Raw genomic sequence first — 18,025 nt, 5'->3', positions numbered from 1 at the left:
ACTCAAACGATAGGAAACTGAGGGCAAGGTGTAAAATACAAAATAAATAAACTGGATTGGTGTGGAGTTAAATTTTATCTAAGGAAAGGATTTTCTCAACACAAAAACTTTGCAAATTCAAAATCACCCCTTGAACATAATGATATTATCCAAATATGGTGGTTGCTTCCAAGCTGCCTTGCAAAAGGATTTTCATCAACAAAAAGTACAATCTCTACACCTTAAACCTTACAATTATTAGTCAACTAAGAATGGAGATGGAGTTCTTAGACTTTCTTTGACATGTAAACTCATGTGAAAGTGTGGTCATTACATTGTCACAGGCCTACTTGTATCGTGCATGGATGTTCATTATCATAGGCCTACTTGTTTCAGTGTCACAGACACTAGTCGACTACATTCCAGGATGAGGTTTTTTCATGAATCCACAGTGCGGTACATTGTCAAGGAGGCGCGTTACTCATTGACATTCACTGATTAGTCCTGGCCGTCATTGTCATACCTGTTCCCCACCCTGACGGTGTTATTCCCCTAACTATGCTTACTAACACCTTGTACTTCATAGATTTTACGCAAGATAAATTACAAGATTTTCAACATTAGTCTTGTCATTTACCTTGGTGCCATTGAAGATGTTTTGCTGGTGTCTAAGTAGGCCTGTAGACCAAAGCGTTTCACATGCTGCCAACACTCCTTGAGCTCACTCTGATGCCTTAACATGCTACTTGTCTACAGTCAACAATAAAATAAAACATAGAGACTGGTGAAACAAGGCCGACAGGAGTTCAAGGTTTATCAAACTCCCCATTTTGTTTTCGAATATCATATTGAAAGCTAATAATTGTATCATTGATGTCAATCTTATGAATAAAATCCACGTTATCCCTTCCTCCATATCCACTTGCAGTCAAAATACAGAATTACTGAGTGAATTTTGCTTGATTAATTGTGGTCAACTGCCCCCTTTCTGTTGCACTCACTTACTGCTGCCAGTGGAAGTAACTAAACATGTTTCTCAATTTGCAATATCCCAACCAATTTGTGTTACAGTCTTCCTTCAGGAAGAAGATGACGGTCAACATCACAACTCCTTGACTACCATCAGTTCAACTTTGGATTTGACTAACAGTCACATACCCCCCAAAAAAAAAAACGAAAAAGATTTTCTTTAGTAGTGATTAATATCTTCCATCACAATAGCACAGGTACTGCCCCCCCAAAAAAAAAGTAATATAAAAATGAGAGGTTATCTTTCTGTTGGCCAACAGAACAAAGGGCTTTTTCGCATCCCTTTCTTAAGTTGAACAATCAATCTACTGCACAAACCTAATGGTGTAAATCTGTCATTATGACCATTTGGATCCAAGGTTTCAACCACATAGGACATGTCCTTCAGGAGATAAAAGGCTTTGAAATTTACAGATTTCATGCCAAGTCAAAAACATGTACAAAACCTAGGGGGGGGGAATACAATGTTCAAAAATCAATACAAAAATAAGGTGAAGAAGTCATCATAATGTCATTCATTTTCAATAAATCTTGCATCAGGGTCTTTGTTGGCTATCACTTTGAAAGTGATCAAACATTGCAAAGGTTTGAAAATAACGGCTTGAATACATGTACGTCAATGGGAAAAATTAAATATTCAAAAAGAAATCGCATGATGACGTCATCATCACAAATTTCTTCTAGGACTATCCTTGGATGATTGTCCAAAGACCTGCCAAGTTTGAAGTCAATCAAAAATTGCAAAAGGGGAGAAGTCCTGCTCAGAACGAAAACCCATGTTATAGAATGGGATTTGAGAAGAAATTAAAAAAATAATAATAATTAACAAAAACAATAGCTGTTTTGGCCGGTGCCTGAAACAGCTAATTATCTTTGTTTTATAGTTAGTACTTGCTGCAAGTTTGACGACGATCAACGATTACTAAAGTACAAAAATAACGCCTCAAAAACGTGTACAAAGTCAATGGGCTACAATAAATAGGTAAAAATCGATAATAAATCACTTGATGATGTCACGTCATGTTTCTAGGACCATCTATGCATAAGGGTTGTCATTGGTATAAGTTTGATGATGATCCAAAGTTGAAAAATGACTAAAGTGACCGGAAGAAAAAAACGTGTACAAAACAAATGGGCTTTTGAGTAATGGAAAAAGGAAGAAGCAAAAAAAAGAATGCCTTTTTCACAAAATTGCGAAAAAGCCAAAAAGTATGTCTTTTTCGCAAACTGCAAAAAAGCCAATGAAAGAAAAAATTGCTGAGGTGTATGCATTGCTTTGTATTTGACTTCAATGAGGCACACTGGAAGACCTTTCCAAAACTTTTATAGGTATCCTGTTAGCATTGATTTTAATCCCATTGTGATGGGGGATATATCCTTCCCCCAGTTTTTGAAGGGGGGAATGGATGAAAGGATCATCCTCTAGTTTTCGTGCCAAGCAAAGATTACAAAATGCTTAGTTTCACCCCATGCAATTAATTAAGAGATGAAAGTAGAAATAAGATAACTTGATAATACATCAGTATAATATTTAGTAATGCTTTCAGAGATGACAGAATAAAGATCACAGGCTAAGATTACCATGTTTCTGATAATATGGGTAATTTTTTCAATATTATGAATTTCTGCCATTTTAGGTAGGAATGATTTGAGGAACAACTGTAACTTCAAACTTTCGGTGCTGTGCTCATATTATTCCACATTGCATTAACAAATAAGGCTAAAAATGGGTAAAGTAAGAGCTATATTATGTTATTGCATGACAATTTTTGATGTGTTCTTAAAATCAGCATCTTCTATTTGCAACACAACAAGATGAAAGAAAAGCATCACTTTTGTTATTCTATTCTATGCAGTGGAATGCCACTGTAACAAACATAATGGGTCCACACAAAATGTTTGGTATTGCGGTCATTCAGTATAGCAATTATAACTCATGGATAGACACCCCGTTTCAAACTGCGACCCATATCAAAAGGTGTGCTGCTGCCCGCCCCACAAAAAGTCTCCAAATGAGGATTTTGGGCAAAATTTACCCGCAAGAAATAAATTACAAATAAAAAATGCTGAAATTCTTGCACTTTGTTAAATATATGTTTATCCCTTTCATGTTACACATTTCAGGTAGGTCCTAACTGAAAGGAGAATCAAATAAAAGAAAGTTTTGCTCTAGTACTGCTTAACCACTTCAGACCGGGGCATTTTTCAATGTTGAGGATGCTGGGCCAGCATGACTATCATTTTTTCCGTTTTCAAAATCCTTCAACAATTCATCATTTCATTTAACGGTTGTTTATAGCTGCACCAAGTAATTTTTAGGCACTACTCTAAGTTGACAGGTGACCTTCATTGACGCCCAAGTATTTCAGCCAGGCCAGCAGCCTTGTAAACAGAGCCCAGATTGTGTGGTGTTATACAACTGTCTTTTGTTCACAAACCTGGCTCAGTGCACTGCTGACCTCTTTTCAATAGGGGCCAGATTAGCATGCAGCGGTGCTGTGTGGCTCATCACTGCGGTGGTGGAGAGCTTTTGTCCCCGGTGGTAATCCCCTTCCTCTAAATACCCCAAACCCTGGTATACGGTTTCAAAATAATGCGGGATTATCACCACTTTTGAGAGTGAAAAATGCCGGTAATGCCCAGCAGCCTGGTCTTTTGTTCGGAGTACGGTCTTTTGTTACAGGGCCCTGTTTCCTTTGTCCGAGTTCGGAGACCCCGGCCACACATATAAACCATACGGCTCCAATCCCAGAGTCCCCGGCTGGTAGTGGTTAACATTCATTCATTGGGCCACACCGGGAAACATTAATAGGGCAAATAGGCCAATTCTGAGCTCTAAAACTCTCTAAAACCCAGCCGAGACAGCCTTAGAGTGGTCTCAGTCTCGGCTTTTCAGTTTAGGGACAGGCATTGCCCCAAACCCACCAAGACTGCTTCTGAGCCTGCTTAAAGAGTGGAGCAGGTCTTTAGGAACCACTTGAGTCTACCGCGGCTAACATGAACCAGAGGTGACCACAGGCAAAGCCGACTTTCATAGTGACACTCATGCGCCAATGCCTGGCAAACCACATGAGCAATTTTTTTCTGGTTAAGCAAGGCCGCCCCATTGTTGGCAGTTTCTTTCAGTTTTAGTCAACCTGCAGAGACTCCTAGTCTCATGTTGGGATTTTTAGAATCAGTAATTGCAGTGACTGGTACAATACATTGTGCCATTTCAAAATCAGCCCTTGCGGTGTCAGCATAATGTTTCAATTGTAGCAGACTGAGTTTTACAATGAAGATTTAGCGGGAATGAGCGCAAGTACTGAATTGATTTTGAGTTGATTTATTAGTTAGAAAAAGGAAGGAAGATGGAAAGTGTGTTTGACGCGCTGGTTTTAGTGTTAGTGAAGTTACACTGAAGCTGGGTAAAGTGGTTAATTTTTGTGTTTGATAAAAATACATTCAACAGTTGTGGCAGACTTAGGGATTTGGGGAACACTTAACTACAAGTAAAACTTCAAGCAAAACGCACAAGTAATTTAAAAATTGTTGACTCTTTTTATCTACGAAAAAGTTAAGGCATGGCGTCTACTGCCGGCCGGTATCTCTACAGGCCGAGACTGCTTGCTCGTTTTGTGGTCGATATGATCCTCGGCCTGTATTACTGCTTTTCTCGGCCTGTTATACCAGGCAAGATATGGGACGGAGGGGTACCCCCCTTACCTGTCCAATTCCTATACACACTCTAGACTATTGTTACCTAACACCTCCCCCTAGAAGTCTGTAAAGAATTCCTGAGATTCCGATCAAACAATGACCAACAAAAAGGCGGGGGGGTTCTCTCCGTCCCATATCTTGCTTCAAATGTGGCCTGTAGGGGCCGGTCTGGCCTATCGGAAATCAAGGGAATCTCTGGTCGGCCCTACAACCAGAGATCGTTCAAGCTCTTTTTCAGGTGATAAACAGACCTCACGTGGACCTCTTTGCATCACACCTAAATGCTCAACCGCCAACATTTTGCAGCCACTATCCACATCCCCAGGTATGGGTGTTCGATGCCCTACACATTTCTTGGGAGGGTCTTCCAGCTTATGCTTTCCCTCCGATATCACTTATTCCATTGGTACTGACAAAGATCGAACAATGCAATTGCCGCATTCTTCTCATCACCCCATTCTGGTCAAGACAAGCGTGGTTCCCCCGGTTAGGCAGGCTTCTGATTGATGTTCCCCTTCTTCTGCCTCCACGTTCAGATTTGTTGTTTCCACCCAGGTCTAGTCTACTGCATCCGGACCCCACTCACCTACACTTAACGTGTTGGACGTTGTCACGTGATCCTTCAAGCAGAAGACCTTTCTCAAGACAATGCTGCCTTGGCTGCCAAAGGTCGACGAGAATCCACAAGAAAGATTTATGACAGCCAACTAAGACATTTTGACTCATGGTGCAAAGGACGTTCGGTGGATCCAACTGTTCCACCTCTTTCAGTTGTGACCGATTTTTTCATTCATATTTTCCGCTCTGGCCTCCTTGTCTCCACAATTCGAAATTACTGCTCGGTGATGGTGGCAGTGCATGATAGTAAATCCAAGGCAGATATATTGAACAGATGTTTCCAGAGAGCATTCGATCCGGATCACTTGTCTTCATTGCCAGACCTTCAAGGTATACAACATATATCAAAACTAGAAATCTCAACAACAGGTGTACAAAAGCTGCTCAAAGACCTAGCTCCTTCTAAAGCACCCGGCCCTAACAGTATACCTCCATGGTTATTTAGAGTTGTGGCTACTCCACTGGCACCAATATTCAAGGACGTCTTTCAGACATCCATTGATGGTGGAGACGTCCTTGCAACCTGGAAAATTGCGTATGTGTCTGCTGTTTTTAAAAAGGAGATAAGTCTGATCTTTCGAGTTATTGTCCTACATGTTTACCCCTAACATCTGTTCCTTGCAAGATGTACATCATCGCCAGCCATATCACAAAACACCTGAAGAAGTTCAATATCTTATCTGACAATCAACATGGATTAGGGCCAGGATATCAACCCAAACTCAGATAATAACAACCCCTTTATGACATAAATCAACAAATCGATAACAAAAAGACTATGGATGTACATGTAGATATATTGGACTTTTCAAAAGCTTTTGATAAGGTGCCCCATAAACTTGTTTTGCTAAAACTCTGTCACTATGGAATTACCGGTACACTGCATACTCGGATTGGCAACTTTCTCAGTGGTCGTACTCAAAAAATCATCACTGAAGGACAGGCATATGAGTCCATGCCAGTTTTTAAAATACCTCTGGCGTTCCCCAATGTTCAGTCCTTGGTTTTTTTGTACCATTCCCTTGATCGATTTCGATGAAACAAAATGCAATTCACAATAACAGTTGACTTTCTTCGAAATGCCAGGATCATAAATCCAGGTGCGGTTTTCCTTTGAAACATGCTCGCTTCAAGTATAAGCAAAACAACTTCAAATTAAACTCATGAACACTGGAAATACATACATAAATAAGAGACGAAGTTCTGTAATTAACTTGCAGAAAACCTCTGGCAACATCAATGTTTTTTTCAACCTGCAGCTTTAGGGTTGCATGCATGTATAGACTTCTTCTGGTTCCTACATTTCCATCACGCCTTCTTTTGCGTGGGGCGGTGCGGCAGGAACCAGTGCAGCTTTGTTTGATGCACTGAGCTTTACAAATTTTGTTTTCACCACTGCGACAGCAAAACGTGAATGGGAACTTGTGAAAATAATGGAAGTTTCTTCCTAAACATTGCAAATGTAAGTAGGAAAAACACATAAAAACAAGCAGTTGAATGCGAGAAAAGGTGATTGAAAGATGTTTTGTGAAGACAGGAAAGACATCAGCCTTTCTGGACATGCCTGAATGGACACAGCTAGTCAAAATTTTAAATTGCCCAAAAGAAAATTTGATTGCACTGGGCTATCGAACGGCGATTCGTCATGTCCTGATCTTTATACACTTTTGACATCTGAATACACTCGCTAAAAATAAGAATGAGGCTTACCATTTATCTTTACTTTAACATCAGAAAAATCTTTTATTTTCTACACCCGCTGCACACTTTTGTATATCCGGTTTGGATTCTGTTGTCATTGTTTTTATTTGTTACTTTTTACAAATTATATTTAATTTTTTTTTTTTTTTACAACAGTGAACAAGACATAGGGAGCTCTGTTTTTAAAACCAATTTGGAATACTTCACGGCGCACAAGAGTCATTTCAACCAAGCCCTTTCATTGTCCAGAACCATGTCGTTTTCGTCCAAAGCCTGATTAAAGCAGTGTTCTCACGGTAGTCTTTAAGAACAGAGTTGTACTTCTGGGTTAAGAGCCAGCACAAATGATTATATTGTCGTCCAGAAAACACCATGTGGCTCAATGCACATGCCTTTTTTCTGTACTTGATGTCTCGGTGAGAAGAACAGCTGTCTGCAAAAGTCCAGAGCTGTTAATGTTGTCAATAACATTACGGTACAAGATCAGAGCTTAAGTTTCAATTCTTCTCAATGAAAGTCATACAAAAAGACGTTTTGTCGGTGTAGACCTGTACAAGTGGTCTAAATAAGTTTTATTCTTGAACAATGTCGGGCACATAATCACGATCAATTCAAAGACATAGCGGTACTCAGTTTCTAAAAGATCTATGACCGACTTGGTCTTCCTGGGGTTTGTTTTGCCTACGATTAAAGCGCAGTGTGGTTTGTGTTTTTGACTCATTTTAATTTTAGCAAGTTTTATTCTAAACCAAGCTGAAACCCATTTAAAAAAGAAATGCCAAAACAAACTCGGTGAAATTCAGAGCTAGATTAGGAAGCTTTAAAACACCAACTTCTTAAAATTTCCATTTTCGATAGTAAGCTGAGCATCCATGACTATCTGAGGGGGCCACCAGTTTCAGCTTCTTTTGTCATTTGTATCGAGATGCCGCTTCCATCGCTGATGGGACATCCCAATCCATGGGTAGTGTTGTCATCGAAGCTTCTGAAGTCCAGCCATAAACTGTACTTGTCTTTCAGGTGATAGGCCATGTCTATACCTGTCAGATTTAAGTCTTTAACAACAGCTCGCCCTAACTTGGTTTCAGAGTTTCAAAAAACTTCGTTCAAAAGTTGGTATACGAACATGCCTTACGAGTACATTTGGTTATGCTTGCCCTCTACGGTAATGCTGGTTTTTGTGACATGGGGATTGTAAAACCACTGAGGGTTCTTGATGGCAGAATCTTTAAACAAAAACAAGATGCCTTTCAAGTTTTTAATCATTGACCGAGACATTCTACAACATGTAAAAATTGTTTACCGTTTGCATTTCCAAGTTGTGAATCTGGTTAAACAAGCAGTGCACTGAGCCCTGATGTTTACTGCAGATCGTTCAGCCAAATCTCGGTTGGTTACAACTTTTTACTCCAGACACAGAGTATTGCGCGGCTGTATCTGTATTCTTCACAACTTCATCGTGATCATTAAACTTGAGTTCGTACGTCAACAGTTGTTTGATAAAAAAAGGCATGTGATCCATTAACAGCTGAACATCCAGAGGAATCGCGTACCTGCTTCCAAATGTTTACCTTTATCTTTGGCTGAGTCGTTGGGGTCGCCTGCTCCCAAATGGAGCTTAGCCCAGTTTTCTCATTCGAGTCCAAAGTAAGCCATGTTTTTAGTGATGTTGGTGTGTAATTAATTGTCTTTAAAATTGATGGACGTGTCCGTGTCTCTGTAGCTCACAATCTCATTGCCTTGCAACTTTACATACATTTCTTGAATTAAGTTTTGGGCTACATTGTTGTACACGCTTCTGTTGTCGTCCAATGTGTCATCTAGCTCGAGCTTGAACACTAGTTCACTCATGTTGGGTACAATCACGTCATCTACGCCTAACGGAGGGCACTTAACAATCAGTTTTTGTCCTGAGCTGATGGTACTACGGTTAAGGGTAATCACAACGTCTTTCCTTTCGCCTTTGATAGCTCTTGGCAATTTTAACCATCTGTTTGGGTGTAGTTTCTTGCTGCACTGATTCATCTTTTTAAGATATACTTTCTTTAATTGATACTTCTTTAATTTAAATGTTTTAAATTTAAGAGACTTTTTAAAACTGTTATAATGGTTGGTGGCGCTATCATCAATGCACCAGCATTCACCGGGTATAATTTTTTGTTTAGTGGCATCTCCCAACAAAAAAGTCGACAAAGAACAAAAGAGACACAATTTACTGGGACAGAATTTACAACTGAATTTAACACTTTGTTTAAAAGTAAAAAGTAAATTTGCTTGTAGGTGAGCCAGTGGTTCACCGATTGCAAGGGATTGTTGAACGGTATAATATGACTTTGGCTGAACGGTTGTTTGGACACAAATACGCACAAGAAATGTTAAACTTGGGTGGGGGGGGTTGAGCAAAACACCAAATGGGTTTACCCCTGGTCATGAAAGTCTTGAACGATAAAAAGACCAGTTGATCAGAGACCATCAAGATTAAGAGCTCAGTCCTACTGAAGTGATCATGCTTGATTGCGTGAAACAGTTACCGGCGGTTGTGAATGGAGCCAACCCAACTCTACTGACTTGAGCGGCAGAGAAAACCGATACTTAACAATGCTTTAGTCCGGTACTTGTATTACCCGTGTGAACAAGAAAGTGGTAGCATCAGTACAACAACTGATCATATTTGTACCAAATATTTGTACCATGTCCCAAATTGAAAAGAAAACAAGTCAGTTTAAAAGAGTGAAGGGTAAGAAGGTAACACTGGGTCCTACGCTGTACTACCTGACCAAAGAGCCAAAACGCTTGTTTGTGTGAGAAGAACTGAGTCATTCCTGGAGACAGAGAGTTACCACCCAGCTCTTATAGTTATGTTTCTTAACCAAATAACCTATACCCTTTGGTAACAAGAACCATTTGGCATCCAAAGCACTTAGCGACAGCTTATTCTGCGTCACAGTATACAACAAGTGCTTATCTGCTGAGAGTTCTTTGGTTCTCATTTAAACAAATAGTCAAAAGCTTTTCCATATCAAGCCTCTAAACAGTCAAGTAAAATGCCTATTCCTTAACAAAAACACCCAGTAATGGCTTTTATGTGCAGGCACTGTGTACAAATATGTCCAGTGCAAAAGCGTAGTACACTCTTTGTTGTCAACCAGCAATATCAAGTACAGCAGTGTCTGACAGATCGGATCGACAAGACAAGCAAAGTTTGTGTTGTCATTGATTGTTGGTGTTTTGAATAAACAACATGTTTGACTGCTGGAATCATGCGTGTCCTTGTAATTTTCCCCAACACCTAAGGAATGCATTCAGCTTAAATGCCCTTGAAAGATTTTGTAGAGATTTCAACTAATCATAGCACGTTTATCGCACAAACATTTGCCATTGGTCTGCAGTATGCCCAATTCCAATTAGTACATGTACGTCTGAAATTTGCACCCACAATTTGCATAAATTTATATTTATGCATAACAAAAAACCTAAGAAACAGGTTATTGTGTAATAAAAGTCCCAGGTATTGTTTCTGAAATTTGTGGTTGCTGACAAAAAGTTACTCGAAATGATAAAACCACCACTTAAAATGTGCAGCTTTTTGTACATGCCACAAAGCATCTTTCAAAATTCATCATATTTCAAAGTTGGCAGATGGAGAGCCACACTGGCTACCCACTGTTTAGAATGTAAATACCCTGTAGATATGGAATCACAACCACACTCTCTTTACCAATGGTACATGTATCACTATGTAGAGTGAAAAGAAGTTGTTCAAGAATTTTTTACCTTAAACTTCTTGGCATGCTCACAGACTTGTTTGATGACATTTTCTAATGCTTCTGATAAGGTTCGTAGAGAAAAACTTTGTTGAACTTCTGTCACCTCACTCCTTGGTTGGCTAATCAGGTTTAGGAGGTACAATGCATTGTTGATTAACTTGGCCAGTTGTACTCTCACCTTTAAAATAATTGATAAGGAGGTTTTCATACACAGAAGAATTTAAACAATGAGTAGCTGCAATAATCGCAGAATCGAGAACAAAAGGCTTGAAGTACTTCACAGGGTTGGCATTAACTTTAACAAAGCCAAAATTGTAAATACCAAAACTTGTTAGAGCTGTGGAGATGAATATTACATTTAAATGGTTTACTTGTCAAGCATTGGTACCAGTATGAACACATAAATACTGCAAGTAACATTGCAAAGGGATGCTACAAAAATACTGACCTGACTGACAATAACCATAGTGGTTCCAGGAAGGACGGGTACAAATTGCAGTATATGAGGTGCACAATTGCAAAATGGTTGCTGTAAGAATGCTGGCATACGCACACAGTCTCGCTTGTCACTGTCTAGATTCTCACTAGCAATGACACTACCTGACACAGAAACAGTATCAGCTACTGGCAAAGCTTGGCCACATTCGTTACTATCCTTGCTGGAATATGGCTCCTGGTACAAAGAAATCCCCAAATCATCTCAATTACAACCTGTGAGCTCAGTCACTTTGAAATATACACCGGTACCTCTAAATATGTACTTCTTTTTTAAAAGGAAATATAATACACAAATAGTTCACTTTAAAGGACACTCTAAACTATGACAGCAAAATATGAGGAAAAATGGGAACAAAGTCTGAATATTACATACAAGGTAATTATCGTATTGACATCCTGATGGGATAATTCAATCTAAACTGCACCGTTCCTGACAATGGGTAGAGAATATACTTATATCGGTGTTTATTTTTTTGTTTTATTGTTTTAATTATTGGTGTTTATTTGTAATTTTATTAAAATTTCTTGGGCAGGATCTACTATAACTTATCATTCAGTGCATTAGAAGTACACTGTTGTTTGCAGTCTTTGATTTTATGAATCCACACACAAGAATACATAAACACAGTTGAAAAGAACACAAACCATATATGGGTAATTCATATGCACGTCAAGCTACAAGAAAGAAAGACTATCAATACCTGTACTCTGACTGACTTGCTTCTTGGTTTCACTGGTGTTACACTGATAGGAGGTGTGTAAAATCGTCAAGCTACAAGAAAGAAAGACTATCAATACCTGTACTCTGACTGACTTGCTTCTTGGTTTCACTGGTGTTACACTGATAGGAGGTGTGTAAAATGTCTCCTGTCTTAGCTCTGCTTCACCATCGCTTGATGAAGTCCCATCCACTGCTGCTCCCTTATCCTCCATGTTGGCCAAATGCTCTCGATTCATAGGACAAGCTTGGACTTGTGTACCAAACCTGCCTGTTGTATCAATGTCACTGGCATCATTATCCGAGTCATCAGGGCTGTAATAGGCAGACTGCAGAAATGAAAGTTAAGAATAACAGTGTACTTTCACTGAAATGACATGTCAGTGTGTATGTATAAACGTCATCAAAAAAGTAATGTATTACCAGTAACTTTAAACATGGAATACACAACACAATCAATTGCAAACAAGCCAGAATTAAGTTTGTGAATGTGTGTATAAGAAATGCTGTCCACAAACAATGCAACTAAAACACTGTCAACAAAACAGCATCTTCAAGGGAGTTCATCAACTTGCTGTTATTTCCCATTATCCATTTTGTCATAATTGGAAAATAACAAGTGTTTTTGAGTGCATTCTAGCATGGAAAGGCTAATTTCCCACTTAACTGTAAGGTACATCTAGGGGCAAGATCGATCAAGGACTAGTAACTAGTAGTTAGTTTGTGATGTACCTAGCGCATGTACAGTAAAGTTGAAGTATAAAAAACCCTAGTCAAATGTTGTCAGGTCATTAGGACTAGTGGCCACAGGAAGGCCAAAATAACAACAAGCAAAATTGTTATTAAAGACATACTGTTTTTCCTGCATTTTTCTTAAAACTGGTCCTCTCTGCTCTGTACTATTAAGAACGGTTGATGGCAACCAACGATGCAACCAACCTCGATAGGCTGGTTGCGAATAGTTGACTAGACTAGTCCATTGTTGACTAACGTGCATTCGATCAGAGTGAGTCGAACCAAGCTTAACTTCATATGTATGGTCCTTGATCGAATTTGCTCAAGAAAAGCAGATTTTTTAAAATCTTAAGTTGTGTACTTTCATGAAAAGAGGCTACAAACATTTATGCGAATGTACCATCTTTGTGTTTGAGATTTACTTCATGATCTACAACTGTACAACCCTCAACTTAATCATTTTATGATATGCGTTAAAGTGATGACAGGAGTTGGATTTATGGTGTAACATGTACTGGATAGTCTTGCTTGACCTGTTTCATACATAGTAAGAACCAATAAAACTTGTAGTGTTTGGGGGTTCATCAATAAAAGGACACTCCTCCTTTTTCTTTCTGAAAAGCTTTTGTTGCTGCAAAATGGAATCTGTCAGCTTCAGGCTGTCCTTTCAATATCACTAACCAACAAGGACGTGAATTTTGAGAAGTAAGAAATTACACCTTTACACCTTAATTTCCAGAAGCAACGCGCAAATCCAAACACATACACCCACAACCACTGATCCACACATATACTTGTTTCACATATGTAGTATGGACATTCCTTTACTCAGGCAATATGCTCCTTTTCCTTCCGCTACAATTTGTTTGAGCCGGATTTTGGACAATGATTTCACACACACGCAAACCAGAATACAGAATAACGACCTTGTGCTTGTATTGAGGAGCAGCTGTTTTATATCAGAAACATCCTCCCCGGCAAATACTCTCCAATCAATGTGGTTGTTGGTTATTGTGTGTTTACAGACTCTTTTCTTGAACTCATGATAAATTTTTCCACTGGATTTCCCTGGCATAGGGTAGAAGGTTGTAATACAATGTCCGCAATAAAGAAATGCAGTGAGTCACCATCGCCCTGATGCTACTTGTACATAAGTTCACCTAGGTGTTAAGACAGCATATTCTGTACAATGGCTCTCATTTACTTCTAAGCTTTGAATCCTCCCATCAACCCTCGATCCTGTTGGAATGGACCTCCACTCTGTATGCAATGTGGGTGACAAACTCTACATCGTGATAACTTTAGACATGATATCCTTCCTGTTAAAGAATAGTATACATGAGTGCACTATCCGAGCAGGTAGTACTTTCCACAAAGGATGCAGGCAGCAGGTCCCAAGATACAAATACCCACTGATGACTAGGAGCGACAGGCAAGCCTCAACTGTACTTCTGCTTTCCTTTTAGCATACACTTGTCCATTTCATCTTTGTGAATGTAGCCTGGTCCTCCAAGCTGCACAGGATTTTGCCAAAAGCCATGTTGGGCATGTCTCTGAAGAACGAAAACCAGTCAATGAGTGACTCCTTGAGATAGGATCTTCCAAGATACTCAAGGAAACTTACAGGGGCGAAGTACAAAAACATCTAGATTAGAGCCATCAGCACACAATTAATTAGATGGGCATTGGCAAAGAAGCAGCAAAAACAAATTGACCGCTCACTTCAACTACTTCACTTCAACTTCACTCCATCTGTACAATTATGCTGCTCAGTTCCTGGGAAATGGTGATCACAAATCTTACATCTAAGATGTACTCCAGGAGTAACAATGAACACCTTGTCCTCAGCCAGTTGCTTCTTACATGTTTCTAAAATTGCCAAAATGACAAAGCTGAACAAGTCCACTGTTGTTAAAACTGTCAAAAACACTGATTGTTGGCCATACAGCACAAATTCATTTTCATTAACATGAATTTTGTTGACCTAAGTGTCTAACTTTGTTTTCTTCTAATGCTCACTGGTATATTCTGTATGGCTATCTTACTTTCCCCCATAATCACTACTGTAACCGCTTAGAAGTATAGGACCTTTTTGCGATCGATTTACTGCGAAGAATTCTTTGCGAATTGCGGTGCAATTTCAGAAATTGTCCGGGGAGTCCTTTCTTTTGCGAAGGTAAAGGCCGATTCGCGAAGACTTGACTGCCACCATATGGGAGAAATGCAAAGCACTGTTTGGGAAACTTTGCGCCCCTCTTTGCTAATGATGGGCGAACATAAGCTGAAATTCACAAACGATGCCTTACGTTGAAACACACATAATGCCTAGACCTTCAGACCTTGCAAGAATTTACCAACGGAAACACCTTCACAAGTCACAAACACGATAACGCCCAGAATTAGAAGATTTGGTATAACAAGTATTGCGGATATATTAAAAGAGTAGGCCTGCCGTTAAAAAAAATGCAAAAAAATGACATGCGGTTCTTTGGTAGTCAGCGAACTTTTCGGTCATGAAACCAATGTTTTAACGACTCTCATGGAACTATTAAAACCCGTCCACCTTCCTGTCCCTCTGATAAAACTAGTGTGAAAGATTTTCCAACCTCCTTTGCAATGACATTTTAAGCTTTCACACAAAATTTGGATGCATTCTCAATTGAAAATTAACATGTCATATCGACGAATTTGCTCCTGGAGTCAAGTCTTGAACCACGTGCTTGGCAGTGTCTACACTGTATTGACACAACACCCATTTCGATTGTTTGTCAAAGTCTCCATAAGCTGCGTAACAAATTCTCCAATTGGATGAAATTTGATTTCTGAGACCTCCGCAATACAGACACAGCAAGCAAAATCCCAGTGACTGGCAATCTGATAGTTAGTGACATTTATTTATGTCTGTTTTGACCGATCTGCGTCAAAATGTTATTTTCTTGCTTAATTTCTGTTGAAAGTGTGATTATTGCAGAAATATCAAATCTTTTTTACAATGAACAGATAGAACTGTTCAAAAATTAAATGATTCTTTTTGAACAGAAATTCAAGTTATAGTTTTTTTATTGCTTTAGGAAATTTGGGGAACATATTTACTGATCTTAAATCATGAAATTTTGCTTTTTAAAATTTTTCATCCTCATGGACGGCCCACTGTTTTTCTGTTTCCAGTGATATTGAATTTGGTGTTATTTTTTTTACAAACATTTTAAGCTACTAGGCTCCATTAAACACGAGCATTACCTTCAGATTTGTGCTCCAAATTTTACCGGAGACTAAGGATAACACTGGAAACTTTTGCTAGTTCAGAGAATGTTTCTTTTACCGTACATTTTAATCCTTACAAGTGTTTCATTTTCTATTAAAAAGAAACTCTACGGCTGTTCATCTCTCTCCAGGAACCGTCTTTTTTTCTGTAGATTTGAAATAAATTGAATGGGTAGAGGGAGATTATTTTTATTTTTAGGGCAAAATGTAAACGGTGTATATTACTTGTGTCATGAAAAACAGAATGAAATTCCCCTCATTTCCTGTACAGACCACTAAATCGGAGAAAAAAAGTTAAACAAGTAAACACAAAATACGTGTAATTTGTTTTACGCTGAAACATGAGCCCAGATTGTACATAAGGTTATAGTCAAATGGTAAAGATGAATACAGAATAAAGAGACTTGAACGGTTTACAGCCGGGTTGGGTTTTCTTGGCAAATTAATGCATTTCGTTCCCTTTCATTTTCATTGCCTTCTTTACATTTGATTTTTGTACGTAAGGGACGGGGTAAGAGTTGCCCTTGCCGTTCCTGATGTGATGAGCACAGTTCCTTCTATGGTTCTTGTATTTTTTATCTTTGGGGAGGCCAAGTCAATCGGTCGGGGATTAAAATGATGATTTTTTTTTCTTTATGTTCTGGACAGGGTCGGTGGCACAAAAATAAAGATTTTTTCTTGGTTGAAAACTCCAGAATATATAGAGGGTCGGTGACATTTTGTTTTCTAAGAGCCAAAAATAAGGGTAAGTCACAAATGAAAACCATAGAGGTAACTACGTTTTGAAGAGACATATCTGATGTTAAGTAGCTCTTCCACCAAGCCATTACATGTGTTGTGTCACTCGTGAACTCTAAAGAAATTCTTGAACAGTAAATGTTATAAGTGGTGCCGAGTGAAAGGGACTAGTTGAGTATTTTTCAGCATTCAGTTCTTGTTCTGAGTGGTAACTTAAAAAATGAACAAAGTCAAAACAAGGCGAGTGCATTGAAAATTAATATAGTATCAAATGCCTCACCACATTATATTAGCGTACATGAGCAAACATGCATGATGGAGACACAGACCTGGCCCTGATTATAACTACATGCGTAACATGTATGTATCCATATTTTGCAATACTTCTTGGGACCTTAATACAGCCTCTCCTTGGGATGTATTACTTTGTATCAACGCAGTGAATGTACATGTCTGTCAGTAGTCTAGTACATGTATGCGTACATGATACAACATGCCTGCGTGTATCTCGACATGAATGACCCTGACTTTGATCGCCATCTTAAATAAGCTTTGCATGCATGTAGGCTAGATCTGTGTAAATTCTGAATTAGTATACCGCTTTCCAGTAACCCTGGTATGCTTTCACGGTGAGAAATGCAAATTTCAAGTGTTTTCTGTGCGATACTAGGCTTACTTGGTACTTGAATGGGAGTCTTGCCAACTTCATGGAATGATTCACGAGTCAATAGGAGTGCACAGACGTTTCTATTTCTTCCTATCACTTCCCCTCCTTTATTCTCCAAGGCATGGTGATATGTTGCTCCGTTTAAAAAACCTCAATGCAATAAAATAGAACAAATAGTAGGAAACCTATGAACTGGGATGGAACAGTCGGTTTGTGAACTGAATGTAGGCTGCTCTTTAATTAGTTGCACTTGGTTTCTAGCCTTTTTCCCAAATTTTTTGTCCAGTCCTACAGCGTTGATGTTCTGTGGCATGCAATGAGCTGGTCCATTCTACGAGCCGAGTCATCTGGATGTGTTTTATTTGTTTTTGACCATTATTATGAATATATTCTAGCTAATCAGTGTGACACCCCCATTCATTTCGAAAGGCACAATTAAATCTAAACTTTATGCTACAAACAGTTTATAAGAAAGTTTGTTGGTGATCTCCCATGCATGCTCCCACGCGTTGCACCATGGTGGCATCTACCTGTAATGTTTTTAATATACGGTACTTTTCCTTTTAATCTACAAAAAGGCCCGCTCTGTTGGTGGGTTGTCCTTTATTGTTT

At 39.0% G+C, this 18,025-nt stretch overlaps 1 protein-coding gene across 1 annotated transcript in view; it reads right to left on the bottom strand.

The window, feature by feature from the left end:
- Positions 1-535: 535 nt before the first annotated feature.
- LOC147795182 (uncharacterized) overlaps positions 536-18,025 on the bottom strand; it is a gene marked incomplete at its 5' end in the record, with an annotated part of 29,351 nt that continues 11,861 nt past the window's right edge. Inside the window, 4 exons of the mRNA XM_087132217.1 lie at positions 536-729; positions 10,801-10,971; positions 11,242-11,466; positions 12,090-12,338. Coding sequence (XP_086988343.1) covers positions 613-729; positions 10,801-10,971; positions 11,242-11,466; positions 12,090-12,338 — 762 coding nt within the window. The remainder of the gene's footprint in view (positions 730-10,800; positions 10,972-11,241; positions 11,467-12,089; positions 12,339-18,025) is intronic.

The sequence above is a fragment of the Acanthaster planci genome, unplaced genomic scaffold, assembly GCF_054643075.1.
Source record: "Acanthaster planci isolate LZ-2023a unplaced genomic scaffold, COTS_SCS Contig137, whole genome shotgun sequence".
In the NCBI taxonomy this organism is placed as follows: domain Eukaryota; kingdom Metazoa; phylum Echinodermata; class Asteroidea; order Valvatida; family Acanthasteridae; genus Acanthaster; species Acanthaster planci.
Note: the sequence above shows the minus strand (reverse complement) of the source record. Positions and strands in the feature narration are given on the sequence as shown.